The sequence below is a fragment of the Piliocolobus tephrosceles genome, chromosome 12 (assembly GCF_002776525.5).
Source record: "Piliocolobus tephrosceles isolate RC106 chromosome 12, ASM277652v3, whole genome shotgun sequence".
Classification (NCBI taxonomy): domain Eukaryota; kingdom Metazoa; phylum Chordata; class Mammalia; order Primates; family Cercopithecidae; genus Piliocolobus; species Piliocolobus tephrosceles.
The window spans coordinates 46,883,532-46,902,318 of NC_045445.1; the positions used below are offsets into that span (position 1 = coordinate 46,883,532).

The window sequence follows — 18,787 nt, forward strand, 5'->3', positions numbered from 1 at the left end:
GTACCAGTAAAAACCCTAGGCCCCACTGGCAAGGTGGCAGAGTAGAAGAGAAGAGAAGTAGCTGGATGTCAGAGAGAAGCAATCTGACTTCAGAGGAATGGCTTGATGGCAGGACCTCAGAGAGGAGTTTGTCCAGGGATGGCTGAGCTCCAGGGGAAGACCACCTTCCCACTCCATCCCCTTTTCAGCTCTCCATCCCACTGAGAGTCACTTCCACTGCTCAATAAAGTCTTCCACATTCACCACTCTTCAATTCATTCATGCAACCTGATTCTTCCTGGACACTGGACAAGTGCCCAGGTGCAGGTGTAAGAGGCTGGCACACTGACCCTCCACTGAACTGTCTAACACTTAAGCTGTTTATGGATGGCAAAGCTAAAAGAGCACACTGTAATACATTCCTTCGGGGGCTCCAGGGGTCATGGGCAACCCCTAGATGCTGCTGCAGGCCTGCACAGAGTTCTGCTCAGGCCATTTGCCCAGAAGTGCTCATCCTGGCCTCTGCACTTGCTGACCTGTGTACTGCCCCCTCCCACAAGGGGTTGAGAGCTGCAGGCTGAGTAAATGAGCCAACACCTTCATGAGTCCTGCGAAGGGGTAAAGGGAACTATCTCATTTCACTATGAGGGGGAGTCAGTGGACATAATCACTGGCAAGATCAGAATCCTGAGAATTATTAAACTGGGGAATAGATTTGAGAAAATTACGCAGTATTAAGAACAAAGAGAGATGAAAAATATGACAGAGGGTAAAAGACATGGAGGATAGAATGAAAGATTCAACCTTTACCTAAGAGGACTTCCAGAAGAAAAATACAGAAAATGGGAGAAAGGCAATATTCAAGGAGATAATGGCTGAGAATTTTCATGGATTGGTGGAAGACTTAAGAAGTACAAGTGCCAAGTAAAAAAAATAAATAAATCTATATCTAAACATATTATAGTCAAATTGTAGAACACACACAAAAAAAGAGAAAAATCTTTAAAACTACCAGAGAGAAAAGACAGATTATCCTCAAAACAACAACAAGACCGACAAAAGACTTTTACATTACAACAGTATAGGCTAGAATACAGGTAAATAATATCTTCAAAGTTCTGAGGGAAAATAACTGTCTGAGAGAAATTCCCTGTCTGAGGGAAAATAACTGTCAACCTAGATTTCTAAACCCAGTTAAATTAGTATTCAAGAATGAGGGAAATAAAAATATTTTCAGAAATTAAGTGAGAAAATAAAGAACTCCCTTTGCTAAGGGAAACACTAAAGTGTGTACATTCAGAAAGGAAGCATTGATGTGGAAAAAGGATGGTGAAAAAAGATACTGGTAAACACATGGGTAAATCTAGACAAGCACTGACTGTTAAAAACAATAATGATGATGAATAATTCGGTAACATACAAAGTGACAGAGGCGTGATTGGGTTAAAACTAAGTCCTTGAATTATTTTATGGGAGGGTAGAACTACTGAGAAACTTTAGACATGTATGTTAAAAAAAAAAACACAGAATATATAATTTTCAAAGCAGTAAGAGGAAAAAATATTTAAAAATTGACCAATGGCAAGAAAGGAGGAAAAAGAAGAATAAAAGATTAATCTCATGATAAAATGATATAAATACATCCACATGTATCATTAATCACAATAAAAGCAACTGGACTAAAACTTGTGAGTTTAGACAGAATCTTGGTTAAATTTTAAAATCCCAGATTTAGCTACATGCTGTTAATAAAAATCTTAGCTAAAAACATGGAAAACATGGAAAGTGATAGAAAATAAAGTATGCCTGACAAATACTAACCAAAATGATACAGCCATGCTAATGGTAAACAAAACATACATTAAAACAACAATTATTAGGGTTAAAGAGTTTCACAGCCTATTGATAAAAGGAGTAATCCACTAGGAAGATATAACAATTCTAAATCAGTCTGTACCCAAAAATATAGCCTCAAAATATATAAAACAAAAATGGACAGGATTATAAGGAGAAACTGACAAATCTGTAATCAGTGGTAAATTTTAATATACCTATTAGTGTTGGCAGATAAAGCAGACCAAAAATGATCAAGAATGTAGAAGATGTGAACAACACAAAAAACTTGAATTGACATACGTAGAATTCAGTACCCAACAATTACACAATATTGTCTTTTAAAACACACAGATTATTTATCACATTATTTTACCACAATGCGATACAATTAGAATTCAGGAAAAAAATATATGTTTTAAAAAGGAATACACTTGGAAATTAAAGTGGATTATAAAACCACTGTGTGCAATATCATCCCATTTGGGAAAAAATAACATCAATGTTACACATTGAAAATAAAAGGTTGGGAAGAGGCACCAAAATGGTAACAGTGGTTATTTATGGTTTGTTGGCTTACAGGTGATTTTAAATTTTGCTTCATTTTTAAAGAGCTTTTCTATTGTTAAAGTTTCCTGCTTGGAGCATGTCAGTGTCTTATTCCGTTTTCAGTTGCTATGAGAGAATATCTGAGACTGGGTAATTTATAATAAAGAGGTTTAATTGGTTAATCAAGATTCTGATGGTCAGAAGTCCAAGAAGCATGGGCCCAGCATCTACTTGGATTCTGGAGAGGGCCACGTGCTGTTTCATCTCACAGTGTAAAGGTGGGAGGGCCAGCAGGCATGTGCAAAGAGACAAAACATGAAGAGCAACTTCATTCTATAACAAACCACTCTTGCATTGTAATCCAATCCCATGAGAGTGAGCACTCACTCTTGTGAGACAGCATTGATCTATTCATGAGGGATCTTCCCCCATGACCCAAACACCTCCCACTAGACCCCACCTCCCAACATTGCTGCATTGAAAACCAAGCCTTAGCATGTGTTTTGGTGGGAACATACTATATTCAAACCATAGCAGTCACTATGTATTTTTTCTAATTAGAATAAAATCAATAATGAATTTTATTTAGGCTAGCATACAGAATAATAACTTGCCTACCCTATTGCAATAGCCTTCTAACTTATCTCTCCTTTTCCATTCTTGGCTCCTAATATATTCTCTTCCCCCAAGCACTTAGAATAAATTCCAAATTCCCAACCTTAGCCTGTGAGATTCTATATGACTTTGCTCCAGCCTACATTTCCAACCTTACCTCTAGTTGACCTCCCCCAGGTTTACCCTAGGCACACTGACTTTCATTTCCTGGAACTCCCCAAGCTGTACTCACCCTGGGTCTTCATATTTGCTACCCCTTGCACCCAGAAACCTTACTGTTCTCCTTCCCCCAACATCCTCTTTACCTAAGTCCAGGTATTCTTTATTTTTCAGCTGAAATCTTACATCCTTAAGAAACCCTTTTCTGTTACCCCTCCCCAGACTAGGTTTGGTTCTCTGATATTCTCTAGGTACATGTTCTGTTTCTTCACAGCAGCAATTGTAATTTGAACATAGATATTTGTGTGTTTGTTTAGTTATTGTTTGTCTCCCTTGCTACACTGTCTGCTTCATGAGAGCAGGGACCACATCTATATGCCCAGCACCTAATACAGTGCTAAGCATGTGGTGAGTGCTCAGTGGATATTTGTTGAAAGAATGCATAAATGAGTGAAATGAATGAATAAATGAATTATTGAATCCCCACAAATGCTACCGGAGATTATGGAACAAAAAATGAGATAAAGGAGTTCATGAAGGAGATGTGTATAGCCTACACTATGCTACAATTGTGGCTTAACTTCCAGTTCTCCTGGTAATGGCTAAGATTCAGTAATAAATGCTGGCAAAATAAATTTCCCTTTGTATTCTCTTTTCTCCATTTGCTTTAGTGGACTATTCCTCTTTAAGGGAAGAAAGCACTGTGAATTAGTTTGAAAACAAAACAACAAAATAACTACTATAGTTGTTACTTCTGAAGCCAAGGACAGTGACCCAGGATGATTTCTAGATGGGTATAAGTCACTGAAACACATTTCATTGTTCTCAAAGCTGTTTCATTGTATAATTGATATGATACCACATAACCAAAGCCCAATTCAAGTTGGCTTGGATATGTTCTATCTCTTCTTCCGGGAACAATCTGTACACATTTAGTCAACTTGGGTATGAATAGTCTTTGTAATTAGGGCCAGGACATAGGAAAAAGATACATTTTCCACCAACTTTCTGTTTCTCTCTAGAGAAGAAAAAAGTACTGATTACTGTGATGGATAATTTTAGGTGTCCACTTGACTGGATTAAGAAATGCCTAGAGGCCGGGCACGGTGGCTAATGCCTGTAATCCCGGCAATTTGGGAGGCCGAGGCAGGTGGATCACGAGGTCAAGAGATCGAGACCATCCTGGCCCACACGGTGAAACCCGTCTCTACTAAAATTACAAAAATTAGCTGGGTGTGGTGGCGCATGCCTGTAATCCCAGCTATTTGGGAGGCTGAGGCAGGAGAATCACTTGAACCTGAGAGGAGGAGGTTGCAGTGAGCTGAGATCGCACCACTGCACTCCAGCCTGGAGACAGAGTGAAACTCCTTCTCAAAAAAAAAAAAAAAAAAACCACTTGGTAAAGTATTATTTTTGGGTATGTCAGTGAGGATGTTTCCAGAGAAGATTATTAGCATGTGAGTTTGAGTGGATTAGGTTGGGAAGATCTGCCCTCAATGTAGGTGGGTACCATCCAATTTGCTGGGGGTGCAGAGAGAACAAAAACAGAGAAAAGGCAAATGTGTTCATCCACCTTGCTGTACCTGAGATACACTCTTCCTCTCCTGTCCTTGGACAACAACACCAGACTCCTAGCCTTTGGACACAAGCACCTCCCCTCCTCACCCCCATCCCCTCCAGTTCTCAGGCTTTCGACCTTGGACTGAGAGTTACACCACTGGCTTCCCTGGTTCTGGAACTTGTGAATTTGAATTGAGCCACTACCAGCATCCCAGGGTCTCCAGCTTGCAGACAGCTTGTTGTGGGACTTCTCAGCCTCCATAAAACTGGGTAAGCCAATCCCCCTAATAAATTCCCTTCCATATATCTCTCTCTATCCTATTGATTCTGTTTCTGGAGACCCCTGACTAATACAGTTACTGCTTAGACTTGCCCCATAGCTTAAATTTGGGGCATCAACTTAAATTTTTAAAATATAGCCCTTTAAAAAGATGCTAAAAAAGCAAAGTAGGACGCTCTTTAGGTCCTGCAAGATCATGGACCTAAATTCACAGACACTAGCTTATTTCAGTTAATCCCACCCTCAGCTTTTGCCCCAACAGAAGAAAGTCGTGTTGGTAGCTTAAATGTCAAATTCTCTGTAAGAGCTTAGTGTTCTAACACAACCATTTTTTCCCCCAAAATCTCAGTCTTTTCATTCTATTTCATCATTTCATCTAGTCACAAACTAGATGCTTGGTAGTTGTACATATATAATTAACTCTAGAAAATATCTGCTAGAGTATTTATTCCCTTAATAGTTCATATAGAAGTGATGAACATCTTTTCATTGTTCATCTTTTCAAAATTTACTCCTTGGTAAGTCCACAGTTCCACAATAATGTATGAAGCAAAGTCACACAAGCTTTATAATTTATTCATAAATAATTCTGAAATAAACAGTACAGTATAGAAGAAGGAGAGGACATTGAGACAATTCCTAAAATAGATATGTCCATTTAAGAAGAAAGATAGGAAATGGGAGCAAACAGAATTTGTACATGTGCCACACTTTTCTTTATATTTATTTTAAAGTCAAGGATTTCAATTGACTACGTATAAACACAGTACCCAAAAAGTCAATGCTAACAATTATTAGTGCATATAAAAAATGTTTTTAACCTAACTATATCCAAGCATTAAAAGCACAACTGAAGAAGCCAAATAATACTGTCTGCTCAAAAGTGTTCCTTACTCAAGTAAATATGTTGATAGTACAGTACATCAAACTATTTATTACCCGCATATTCCAGAACAATAGTGAGAGACTAAACAGAGAACACTGTAAATCATTTGATCAAATCAATGAAAAAGCAACCAAATAAACTTCTCTGGTAAGAATAATGACCAATTGCTATGCAACTGATTGTATCACAGCATAAGTGTAAATAATTAGCATACGTTTTTCAGACTACTGAAATAAGTGGACCAACCATTTCATGATCATATTTCAATTATGTAATTGACCATGAAATATTCTAACTTTTTAAACCTGTAAATATTCTACTTAACTATCACTATAAAAACGGAATAGTTTATTTATATGAGAAAATATATTTCCTTTTTTTTTTGCTTGCTTTTTGAGACGGAGTAGCTGGGATTACAGGCACCTGTCACCACGCCCAGCTAATTTTCGTATTTTTATTAGAGAAGGCGTTTCGCCATGTTGACCAGGTTGGTCTCGAACTCCTGACCTCAAGTGATCTGCCTGCCTCAGCCTCCCAAAGTGCTGGGATTACAGGCATGAGCCACTGTACCTGGCCAAGGAAACATATTTCCTAACAGAGTAATAGAAATTACTGTAAATGGTCACAATATCACTAGAATTGAATTTTGTCCCTTTCCAAAATATGTCAGAATAATAAAGAGAATATAGAAAACAATCTTTTTTTCAAAGTTTTTTAATTGTTACCAATGCCATTTTACCACTTTTTTATCTTTTTCATGCAGTTTCAGAAGAAATTAGCAATATCTAACTCTCTTTTCATAGTCATGGTGATTTCAAGAGTTTCAGTCTCTGGGATATAGAATGCCTTGGCAGTGGCACATTCCACCAGCTCAGGAAGAGTTATCAAAAGCTTCCTAAAAAACCAACAACAAAATAAAACCTTAGCTTCCTAAAATGATGTATCACTTTCAATAAGACAATTGCAAACAACATATGCCACTAGAATGTTAGAAACCAACCCCCCCCCAATATTTAGATAGTGTAAATATTGGATCAAAAATATGCCTAAATAATGCAAATAGTATACCAGGTTTTTTGGACTTAAAAATCTGAGCAGTTGTTTTGGCTCCCCTATTTTTCTCTGAATTGACCTCATTTTACATAGTCTCAGGCTATGTTTACAGGCATAGAAATAGAACTATGCAACTTTTAAGTTTGCTGGACAGATCTGTTGCCACTCATACTTATGCATAGTTGGAATATGGCCGACGGATACAAATTTGAAAACTGGAATGGCTCTATAACGTTTCTGCTAACATAGATTTAAGCAGAGTCTCTACCATGGGTGTAGTGTTTGAAACTGAGGCTGGGAATGATTTCAATACTAAGTCAATGAAAGTGCTTCTCTCTCCTTACTTCTGATTCTTTCTACTACACATTGACAAAACTTCCCTGTGATAGATTGCTAGGTTTATTTTGTGGTTTATGGTTCAGTTGCTGGATAGTTTTATGCTTTAGATACATTGCTGGGATGAGACATCCATAATTCTGCTGTATTGGTATGAATCTAAATTATGCATAGGGTCAACACATGCTGGTTTTGGAAGAAAATTAAATGCATGAAACACTTACTACCTCGCATTTTCAGTAGAGAAGGTCTGAGTATCTCTATAAAAGGTGGACAGAATGCTCTTTTAGAAGGTGTAATATCCAAATAAGTAAAGGAATATGGTATTTTTAGGGGCACTTAGTGGGTTCTTGAATTGAGAACTAGTATGTATTTGAAAACAAAATGCTTGAAAATCAATTCCTTCTTTATTCCTTTGCAAAAACCTAAGTTCAGAAGACTGGGTTCATTAAAAGTATTTATTACACATTTATGGAACCTGAAGGATAAATTTTCTGTGACTCTTGTTCCATTCCATGTGGGGTAGGAGAAACACTTCACCTGAATACTTTGCCATTAAGTGGCAATGCATTTTAATGTAGACTGTAATATTTGGCATCTCAGAAAAAAAAAGTGAGTGCAAAATCCGTTTAGAGTTCATCCTTTAAAGCTGTTTACAATATAGGTTGTGCTAGACTTAGATTTCCTTTATACTTTATTCTATAAATGATAATATATTCACTTTTAAAAGAAAGCAAAGCTTAGTATTGTAGCTTCATTGCACTAAAAGACAACTATAAATCAGCTGAAGAAGGAGTTCCAATGATAATGTGCACTTCTCTGTCCAGAGAGAAATAAATTCAAAAGAGACAGTTAGTGGCCATTGGAATGATCCATCTATGCCTGCATTTCTGTCTAGTTCCAAGTAGTATGGCTTCACATAATAAAATGTTGAACAATAGAACTGTACAACTGATTTAGGCTCTTAGGAGAAGGGAAATATTTTTGTCGCCTGTTTTATTGTCTTATTGTCTGTACTGAGATTTATATTTAAACAAAATAAAAATTCTCCAAATACTTATCCATGTACAAGTCACTGAAGGACAGAAATGTATCTTATCTCGGTGCCCCCTTAGTGTCTAGTGGAAGACTTTATAAATGTTGAGTGAATAAATAAATGAATGAGTGAGTAAATAAATGAAGCAAGTATTCAGGTCACCACAAAATAACATTTGAATAATTACCATAGATTAGTACTATAAGATATGAACAAACATTTAAACCCAATACCTCTACTTTTACATTGACAATGTATTTGCATTTTCAGAAGTTATAGTCTAGGCAGTGATCAAAGGTTCATCCAGTGTTAATTTTCATTAGAAATTAAATGCAAACAATAATACATGAATGTAAATACAAAAAAAAATCTCTACAGTGAACTCAAGTTTAGAGACTTACATGCTTATATTTATATTAGAGAGTTTAAGTTGATGTTGCTCACAAGAGATTTAAGCAAAGGACATCCTGGTTCCCAGCATATTCGCATAATGAAATTTTTATCTTATATAATTAACAAAATTATTTGACTTACATATCTGGGTTAAAAACCTTTTTAAGGTTTACTGAAAGAGACATAACTATTTTCAAAGAAAGTGCAGAAATAGCTACTGAGCTGCAAGTCAATTATTTCATTTAGAAAACTTCTTTTTTAGGTATCAGTCTTTGAAAATCAGTCAACTCCCAATCTGAACTAAAGGAGCACAGCAAATGTGTGAGTAATCTAAAGTAACACTCAACCAAAAATTAGCTTACATTTGTCTTTAGAATGTGTTTTTATTATCACATTCAAGGTATTCATTTATGAAATTCTTAGAATTCACTTAGAAAAATAATGAAATCTCATATGAAGACTTAAGAGAGCATGGTAAATTATCCAATTTTCCCCATCTTTCTTCCTCTACATTTACTCCATGTTGGGAATCTACATGCCAAAACAACCAATTGAAAAAAGTGAAGAATTTGGTAAACTGCTTTATTTATTTTGGTTATATAATGCTAAATACCTGGGTTTTATTGATAATTTGAATGCAGTTGACTATTGTTTGACAGAAACCACTGGTCAATTCAGTTAATATAAATTCGCTTGTTTCTGCCTTATAGATAATAAGAACAGAATGTCCTCTCAAATCTTTCTCAGATTGGATAAACATAGCGTTATATGATGTCAAAGTTAGAAACTAAAGAAAGTAGGTGTGAATATCAATAAACTCGAAAACAAGACACATTCCTGATAATGCAATTTCAGAGAAAAGCATGGCTCTAAAGGATTCTCAAGTATTCAGGAAACATGATTAAAAACCTTAATTCTATCTTCTGTCTTCTATCTTAGTTAAGCAGGTTTTCTTAAGAGATGGTACCTCTCTGCATTGCACATTTAATATATAAGTACACTATGATCCAAAGGACCTAGTGTAGCCCATGTTCTATGTGGAAAAGTACATTTAACCCAAAATGTATCCTCACAGAACAATCATCTCATGTTATAAAAATTGTATTCCCTATTTCTGCTGTCTCCATCAATCTTTAGATAGCTGCTATGGCATTGCTGTCATTACAGATATCTATCAGAACCCACTAAATGAAAGTCTCACAGACAGTGAGAACTGCTAGGGAAACAGAAATTAACTCCATGTTGTGTAGACGTGTGTGCTCTTAACAAGCTTGCAAATATCATGGAAGATTGAATGTTCGTTTAACCAATTTTCCTTGTAAAGGTTATGTGGAAGAGTAAATTCGTGTATAAAATGCAACAAAAAGGGTATAATACTCCTTGAAGTAAACAGCAGAAATAGTGAATATAATTTTTACAACATGAGATGATTGTTCTGTGAGGATACATTTTTGAAATGATGTAAATAATGAGAAAATATTTGATATATATTTATATGTAGACCATTTTGGGTTAAATGCATTTACTACAGAAGCCAAGATTAAGCTACATATGCATATTGGGTTGTTTACACATAGGAATCTTTTGTAGGAGGGATCTCCTTGTCATTTTCTTGAAGTTCTAAGTTCAACAAAGGAGAATTATAGGTACTGATAATGGAAGGAAGAAAACGTGCCAGCAACCACCTGCCTCCCAAATCCAGTTTGAAATGTTCATGAGTTACAGAGTTAGAACCACTGCAGTGAACCAATATGTGCTCACTGCTCTATATCCAGATAAGATGTGCACAAAGCAGTGAGGTATTTAGATAGTAATTGATGGCAAGATCTTTTTGTTGATTTAAATGAAAACAATCAAATTTAACCTTAGAGCCCCACAAAATGAAAAAAGTTTAAAGGTATTGCTTCCCTTATGTAATCAATGTACAAAAACCACATATAAGACTTACAACTTAATGGCGTTTTCATTTCTAGTTATTTTTTCTGATAGATAAACTATATCTGAGTGTCAAGAAATGTGTTTTGATAGCATTAACCCACTCCAAATGTATGGATGCAAAGTAGAAAAAAGCCCAAGTATTTCCAAACATATTTATATTAATGTAGATCAAACATCTGAATGATTAACAAAATTTTCCACTTTTCTTCAGACTTTAGGGGTGATACAAAATGTACATTTAAAAAAATAATATTGACTGAAGACTCATTAATATTATAATACACTATTCCAGTTCTAAGTTTTACTCACTTCTGAGGAGTACGAAGGTCAAGGATTGTTTCCTGGATATCAATTTGAATATCAGAAGGGTTTGTATTTGGCAGTTTAATTTTAGCCTGAAAGAGAAAATGAGAAGAAAAATACTGTTATCTTGGAGAACAATTAAGTTGAAGAATATAAGAATATATGGGGAAAAGAGACTAATATTTACTGTCAATTATGTGCCAGGCTATGCCCTATCTTTATGTCAATCTTGAGCAGCAGAGACTATTATCTCCATTTTACAGATGGAGAAACTACAACAGAGAAATTTAGTGAGTGGTCCAAGGGCAACCTCCCACAATCTGACTAATGTTTCTGGCTCCAAAGCTATACAGAAACACTTTGGTTACTTCACTATAACTTTCATTTTCTGAAGGTACATAGCAGTACACCTGTTAGAGTTGGGGACCTTCAACTGCCTTTATATCAGTTGGCAATTTGTATAAAAAAAAGTTTAGTTCTCATGTTGGGTATGAGTTGGTGATGCCATCTTATAGTCTTCTGTTATAAATTTCCATACCACATTTTCTAGGGAGGTGTGGGAGTTCAGGTGTTATCAAAACAAAAGAGAAATAACAATATGACTCCCACCTCCCCAAAAGGACAACTTAATGGTTTAGTAAGATTTCATTTTAAATGTCTCATCTCAATTACCACATGGCCCAGCAATTCCACTTCTGGGTATATACCCAAGAACACTGAAAACAGGTTTTCAAACAAAAACATGTACATAATGGTTTTGCTTATAGGAGCCCTATTCATAATAGTCAAAAGGTGTAAGCAACCCAAATGTGCATCGACTGATGAATAGCAAAACAAAATGTGTTGTATCCATACAATGGAATATTATTCAGCCATAAAAAGGAATAAAGTACTGTTATATGGATGAATCCTGAAAACACTATGCTAAGTGAAAGAAACCAGGGACAAAATGTCACATATTATAGGATTCTATTTATATGAAATGTCCACAATAGGCAAATCTTTATTCTGTTTTGTTTTGTTTTGTTTGTGGGAGATGCAGTCTCACTATGTTGCCAGGCTGGAGTGCATAGGGCGATCTCGGCTCACTGCAACCTCTGCCACCCAGGTTCAAGGGATTCTCCTGCCTCAGCCTCCCGAGTAGCTGGGACTACAGATGCGTGCCACCACACCCGGCTAATTTTTTGTATTTTTAGTAGAGATGGGGTTTCCCCGTGTTAGCCAGGATGGTATCGATCTCCTGACCTTGTGATCTGCCCACCTCAGCCTCCCAAAGTGCTGGAATTACAGGCGTGAGCCACCGCGCCAGGCCCACAATAGGCAAATCTATACAGGCAGAAAGGAGATTGGTGGTTGCTAGGGGCTGGGGAAATGGGGAAGAGGGGAGTAACTGCTTAATGGGTATGGCGTTTCCTTTACGGTTGACGAAAATGTTCTGGAATTAGATACTGGTGATGGTTGCACAACATCGTGAATACACTAAATGTCACTAATGGTAAATTTTATACTATGTGTATTTTTACCACAACACAAAGTCTATCTCTTACTCTACATGCTTTCTCTTTTTGATGGAAGTTGATGTCTATATATAGGATAGCGTGGCATATGGTTTCCATAAACAAAGAAATGAAAATGCAGCCTAAGGTTCAGGTAAATTATGACGCTTTCTCTAAAATGAGATAGAAGACTTGAAATATTGGACATCTGGTGAATTCATGGCTCTAATGGCCAGAGGGAAAGCAGTAAGTTATGAGGAAAATACATAATAAATAAATAATGTGACAAATTGAGATTTCTTGTAAGAAGCTTAAAGTAGGCAATTGTGTTTTTGCAATATAATGTGTTTGGAGCAATACATGTTTGTGAGTTATATTTTACTTTATTAAATCTCTATATAAACAAAGATTTGTAAATAGAGCTCTACAGGTGCTACTATCTAAATACTATGGTTAACATTTTCACTCAAAAAAAAAAAACTGCCTCCTAATTTATATTTTGAAAATTCGGATCTTCATAATCAGAGATGCTACAAGTGAGAGACGTACGGTTCTCAGGGGGTAGTTATAGATGCTCTGCCTCAAAGTAAATAAGCATTCCATTCGACAAAGAAAGTTCCACCCACTTTTACTGTAATACTCAGGTCTGATGGTCAAATTGAGATCTTCTTTAACGTCACATGTTAACTCATGTCACCTCAAAGAAGAGATACAAATATTTGTTTCTTTAGTCTGAAATGTTTAGAATTTTCATGGCAAAATATTATTTTTCCAGGGTTAAAATGCCAATTGAGAAAGGAAAAAATTATGACATGCAAAATTTAAATACAATTTCTGGGTAGAACTTTAAAGTGGTTCTTAAAATCATTTGCTGTTCTAGTGAAGGGCAATTCAGAAACAACTCACTAATTTTTCTTCTTCAGGAAATTAAAATTATATACTACAGTGGTTTCAGAGAAGAGACAAGAGAAGGGACAAATTAGGTGGAATCGCACACATTAATATCTTGCAAGACAGAAGACTCAATGAGGAATCTTAACAGAAGAATAACTCCTGACACATGCATGAGATTTCTTCAGCAATACTTTAAACAAATACCTGGAATATAAACATGGATATTAATTGACCTCTAACTGATTGCGCTCAAGACCTAACTTGTTAAACATTAGTAAATGTAGGATGATGTCACTGACCAAACAATTTAAAGGGATTGATGTTCCTTTCTTTACACAGGGTGCAAATCGAATTTGTTTTAAAGAATAAGTTATTTTAATAGGTAAACTAAGGAAAACTTTAAAAATTCACTGGGAAACTTTTAACCTTTTGGGAACTCAACCTTTGAAATCAAACTTACGTTTAAATTCTGCTTCTGTTACTTTTTAAAAATTATTTATTTATTTTTGAGACAGGCTGTCACTCTGTCACCCAAGCTGGAGTGCAGTGGTGTGATCATGGATCACTGCAGCCTCGACCTCCTGGGCTCAGTGTCGGAAGCAATTCTTCCGACTCAGCGTCCTGAGTGTCTGGGACCACAGGTGTGCACCACTACACCTGGCTACTTTATTTTTTGTAGAGATGGGGTCTTGCTATGTTGCTCGGGCTGATCTCAAATTCCTGGGCTCAAGTGATCCTCCCATCATGGCCTCCCAAAGTGCTGGGATTACAAGTGTAAATCACCATGGCCAGCCACTTATTATTTATTGTTTACTGGTTATCTATTATGCATGACAAATTATACCTCCCCCAGTTTATAACTCAAAACAACAATAAACATTTATTATCCCACGTTTTCATGGATAAGGAATTTGGGAATGGCTTAGCTAGATGGTTCTGGCTTAGGCTCTATTACGAGACTGTAGTCAAGATGTTGGCTGTGGCTGTAGACATCTGAAGGTTTGACTAGGGCTAGGGGATCTGCATCTGAGATAGTTCACTGATGTGGCTGTTTGTCAGGGGCCTCAGCTTTTCACCACATGGACTTCTCCATAGTGTTGCTTGAGTGTCCCTAGGATACAACAGCTGTATTCTCCCCAGAGTAAAGGATCGAAAAGATAAAGGCAGAAGCAATACCTTTTTTAGAATGTAGCCTCATGAATTACACTTTTTCATTAAAAAAAATCTTATTGATTATACAGGTTAGCCCTACTCAATATGGGAGAGAACTACACAAAGAGAAGAATATCTGGAGGTGAGAATTATTGGGTGCCATACTGGAAGCTGGTTACCCCAGTATCCATCACTAACTTTATTTCAAATATCTGCCTTCTGTCCTTATAAATAAAAAGTAACAGGGAAAAAGCCTATAATTTAAGGTTTGTGAGATCCCTTCTTCCCACTTTCAGCTTCTCTTCAGGCAAGTAGTAAAAAGTACTCAGTCTCTCTCTGGGAATGTACTTCGAGGTTTCCCTCAAGAGAGGTAAAACTAGGTTAAAGTGCTTGCAAGTCATTTTCCTTGGCCTTCATTTGTTATCCTCTATGTGTTGTAAGAGAGCCAACTTACTAGGGGAGTCATTATTGAGTGATTATTCTTGTGAGTTTCAAATCTCTTCTTTCTTGTCTTGTTCTTACGAGAGATTTATATGACAAGATGGTTCCTGAAAGGTCATACTCCTATAATTTGTAAGTGATTAACAGGCTTCTCAGCTCCTCAGATAAATGTCTATGATCATATTATAAGATGTTTGAAAATTGACAGGAGAAGTCCAAATGGCAGGTGTTCCATGGAGGTCATCCATTCTAAGTTTCCTCTTGAACTGTCACTTCATCACCACGATGAGAAGAAAAAGTAAAAAATATCTTGTATGTAACTTGGCCAGCACTATTTACTGATATTTCAGTGAAGATGCTTCACTGAAGGGTTTGGACTGACACTTTGGAAGACATTCTAAATTAATTTATTTATGGGTTCTAGATATTATAAGAATATTTCCATCTGACAGAAATACAGCAACCACTCCTTGCACATTTGATTCTTAGGAAAGAAGACTATTTGAGTTCCCATTTGAAACTTAACAATATTAGGAAATTTTGATTAACAGAAAAAGTTTGGGTAGATTTCATTCTGAATTGCTTTAATTGTTTAATTTCCCGTTGTTTAACTATACAAACATGTATGAGATTTTTTTTCCACTGCAGCCATACTAAGTATTTTATAAAAACTCTCATGAACAATGATAATCTATAGGAAAATTTAAAAAATTAAAGGCATTAGCTCTCTGCTTTGAAATTATAAAAATATTTACCTCTGAAGTATAAAAATATAGAGGTATGTATTGTACAAAACTAAGGCAAAGGCCCAGTAGGTCATGTTTTTAAATTGATGGATAAATTTTGATAATGCTACCATTTTGAAACAGTCCAGTACTATATTACCATACCTGTCTTTTTAAAAAATGGTTCATAGAGGCATACCTCCTCTCCATCACAGGAGTCAAGAGTAAGCTCAACTCACTCTGTAGTAAGAACATTCATCTATAGGCATCCATATCTCCATTGGCACTCACCCTCTCCCCCAAATAATCATAGCCTCGCCACCACTACCTGTCTGGAGGCCATGATAACTAAATTCATTACACTTTTAACTCTATTTGTCAATAACCATAAGAAGTCTCAGACTCCCAAATCATTCCTTATCACATAACTACCATATGGAACTTCATATCTCCTATTATGTCTCCATTTTCCACCCATTATCAAATCCTGAGCCTTTTCCATTAGGTCCTCTGGAATACATAGTACATCATCCCTTATCTCTTAAGCCTCTTTGAATATTCTCAACTTCTTAATCTAACTGAAATCTGGATCTCCCCGACTACACTGCTTTCCCTATAGTCTTCTCAGTTGGTGCCAGTTTTTATTTTTTCCTCCCATTTCCTTTATAACACTGGGCCTGTCCTTTACTTCCAGTTAAAAAAAAACTCATGTCCTCCATTATGCTAAGTGAAAAATGCCAGACACTGAAAGAAAAATACTGCATAATCTCTCTTAAATGTGGAACCTAAAAAATATCTAATACATAGAAATAGAAGAATGGTGGTTACTAGAGGTGGTGTGGGAGATGAAGAGATGCAGGTCAAAGGATGGAAACTTGGGTTATTTAGGATGAATAAATCTAGAGCTCTAAGGTACAGCATGAGGACTATAGTTAATATTATACTAAGTAGTGGAAATCTTCTAAAAGAGTAGATTTTAGGTGCTCTTACCCCCACATACACAAAAGATGCTACCTGAGATGATAAATACATTATTAATTAGCTTGACTATAGTAATCACTTTACTGAGAATATGTATATCAAAACATCATGTTTTACACCTAAAATATATACAACGTAAAAACTCATGTTCTTACGCTATACCACCTATTACTTGGAATCGTTTACTAATTCCTGGGACAGTTCCCCTGATTTCTCTAAGAATAGTTACTTGTTCTTTACTGATATTTCTAAGATTACCTCCTGTCTTAAATCTTGGCATTTTAAATATACACTTAGATTAACCTTTCTAGTCTGGGTGTGGTGTGTACACCTATAATCCCAGCACTTTGGGAGGCTGAGATGGGCAGATCACTTGAGCTCAGGAGTTCAAGACCAGCCCGGGCAACATGGCAAAAACCCATCTCTACAAAAAATATAAAAAGTAGTTGGGCATGGTGGTGCGTGCCTGTACTTCCAGTTGCTTGGGAGGCTGGGGTGGGAGGATCACTTGAGTCCAGGAGGTCAAGGTTGCAGTGAGCCAAGATCATATCACTGCACTCCAGCCTGGGTGACAGAGCAAGACTCTGTCTCAAAGAAAAAAAACCTTTCTAACATTGGAACCTCATTTCCTCATCTCTTTCAGGTGTTCACTCAAATATTGCCTTCTTAGTGAAGGCTTTTGTGACCACACTATTAAAAATTTCAGCCACCACCAACTCTAGTATGCCCTGTCACTTCCTCCTCCTTTTCTCTGCAGAGCATTTTCACCTTCTAATATACAATACAATTTATGTGTTTATTTTATTTATCCCTTCCACAATAAGGTAAGCTCTGTGAAGGCAGTGATGTTTATGTTTTGTTTGCTATCCTCTATACTTAGAACAGTACCTCTTGACTCCTGTGATGGGAGAGGAGTAATGCATCTATGAACTATTTTTAAAAAGACAGATATGGTAATATGTTGAGAAAAAGGCTTATGGGGTGCCTGCATAAACTGGCCATAAAAATATGGGACAACAAGTTGTGGAAAGCCATAAGAGGCCTCTGACGACTCGACTCCTGTGATGGGAGAGGAGTCATGCATCTGTGAACTATTTTTTAAATGACAGATATGGTAATATAGTACTGGACTGTTTCAAAATGGTAGCATTATCAAAATTTATCCATCTGGCCAGACACAGTGGCTTACGTTTGTAATCCTGGCACTTTGGGAGGCCAAGGTGGGTGGATCACTTCACGTCAGGAGTTTGAGACCAGTCTGACCAACATGGTGAAACCACATCTCTAGAAAAAATACAAAAATTAGCCAGGTGTGGTGGCATGCACCTGTAATCCCAGCTACTCAGGAAGCTGAGGTGGGAGAATTGCTGGAACCCAGGAGGTGGAAGTTGCAGTGAGCCAAGATTGCACCACTGTACCCTAGCCTGAGCAACAGAGTGAGACCTTGTCTCAAAAAAAAAAAAAAAAAAAGAAAAGAAAAGAAAAGAAAAATTTACCCATCAATTTAAAAAGATGACCTACTGTTTTTTTGCCATAGTTTTGGACAATACATGCCTCTACATTTTTATACGTCAGAGGTAAATATTTTTATAATTTCAAAACAGAGACCCATCACCTTTAATTTTTTTCTTCATTTTCCTATAGCTTATCATTGTTCATGAGAGTTTTTATAAAATACTTGGTGGCAAATCACAGGCACTCAATAAATATTTGTTGAGTAAATGAATGAATGAATGAATGCAAGGATGGTTCCATATTAAGAAATGTGCTAATATAATTTACCAATAGATAAAAACTAAAAAATCATATGATCTTCACAAATGGTAAAAAGGCATTTGATTAAATTCATCATCTATTCTTGCTTAGAACTCTTAAAATCAGAATAGATGAACAGATCCTTAACACATAACCCAAAAGTCAGTATCTAACTAAATGAAGAAACACTAGAACCATTCCAATTAAAGTGAGAAATTTATATTTTTGTTCCCATTAACCAACCCCACACTTCCCCTCCCTCAATGACCCCTCCCAGCCTCTGGTAACCATCCTTCTACTCTCTATGTCCATGAGTTCAATTGTTTTGATTTTTAGATCCCACAAATAAGTGAGAAAGTGTGATGTTTGTCTTTCTGTGCCTGGCTTATTTCACGTAACATAATGATCTCCAGTTCCATCCAT

General features: G+C 36.4%; 1 protein-coding gene across 2 annotated transcripts in view; it reads right to left on the reverse strand.

Annotated features, from left to right (window-relative positions):
* Positions 1-5,675: 5,675 nt before the first annotated feature.
* DNAAF6 (dynein axonemal assembly factor 6) overlaps positions 5,676-18,787 on the reverse strand; it is a 40,964-nt gene continuing 27,852 nt past the window's right edge. For both annotated transcript variants that reach the window (XM_026451990.2, XM_026451991.1), the window contains 2 exons: positions 10,927-11,012; positions 5,676-6,756 (listed from right to left, as the gene is read on the reverse strand). In XM_026451990.2, coding sequence (XP_026307775.1) covers positions 6,627-6,756; positions 10,927-11,012 — 216 coding nt within the window. In that variant the 3' untranslated portion in view covers positions 5,676-6,626. The remainder of the gene's footprint in view (positions 6,757-10,926; positions 11,013-18,787) is intronic.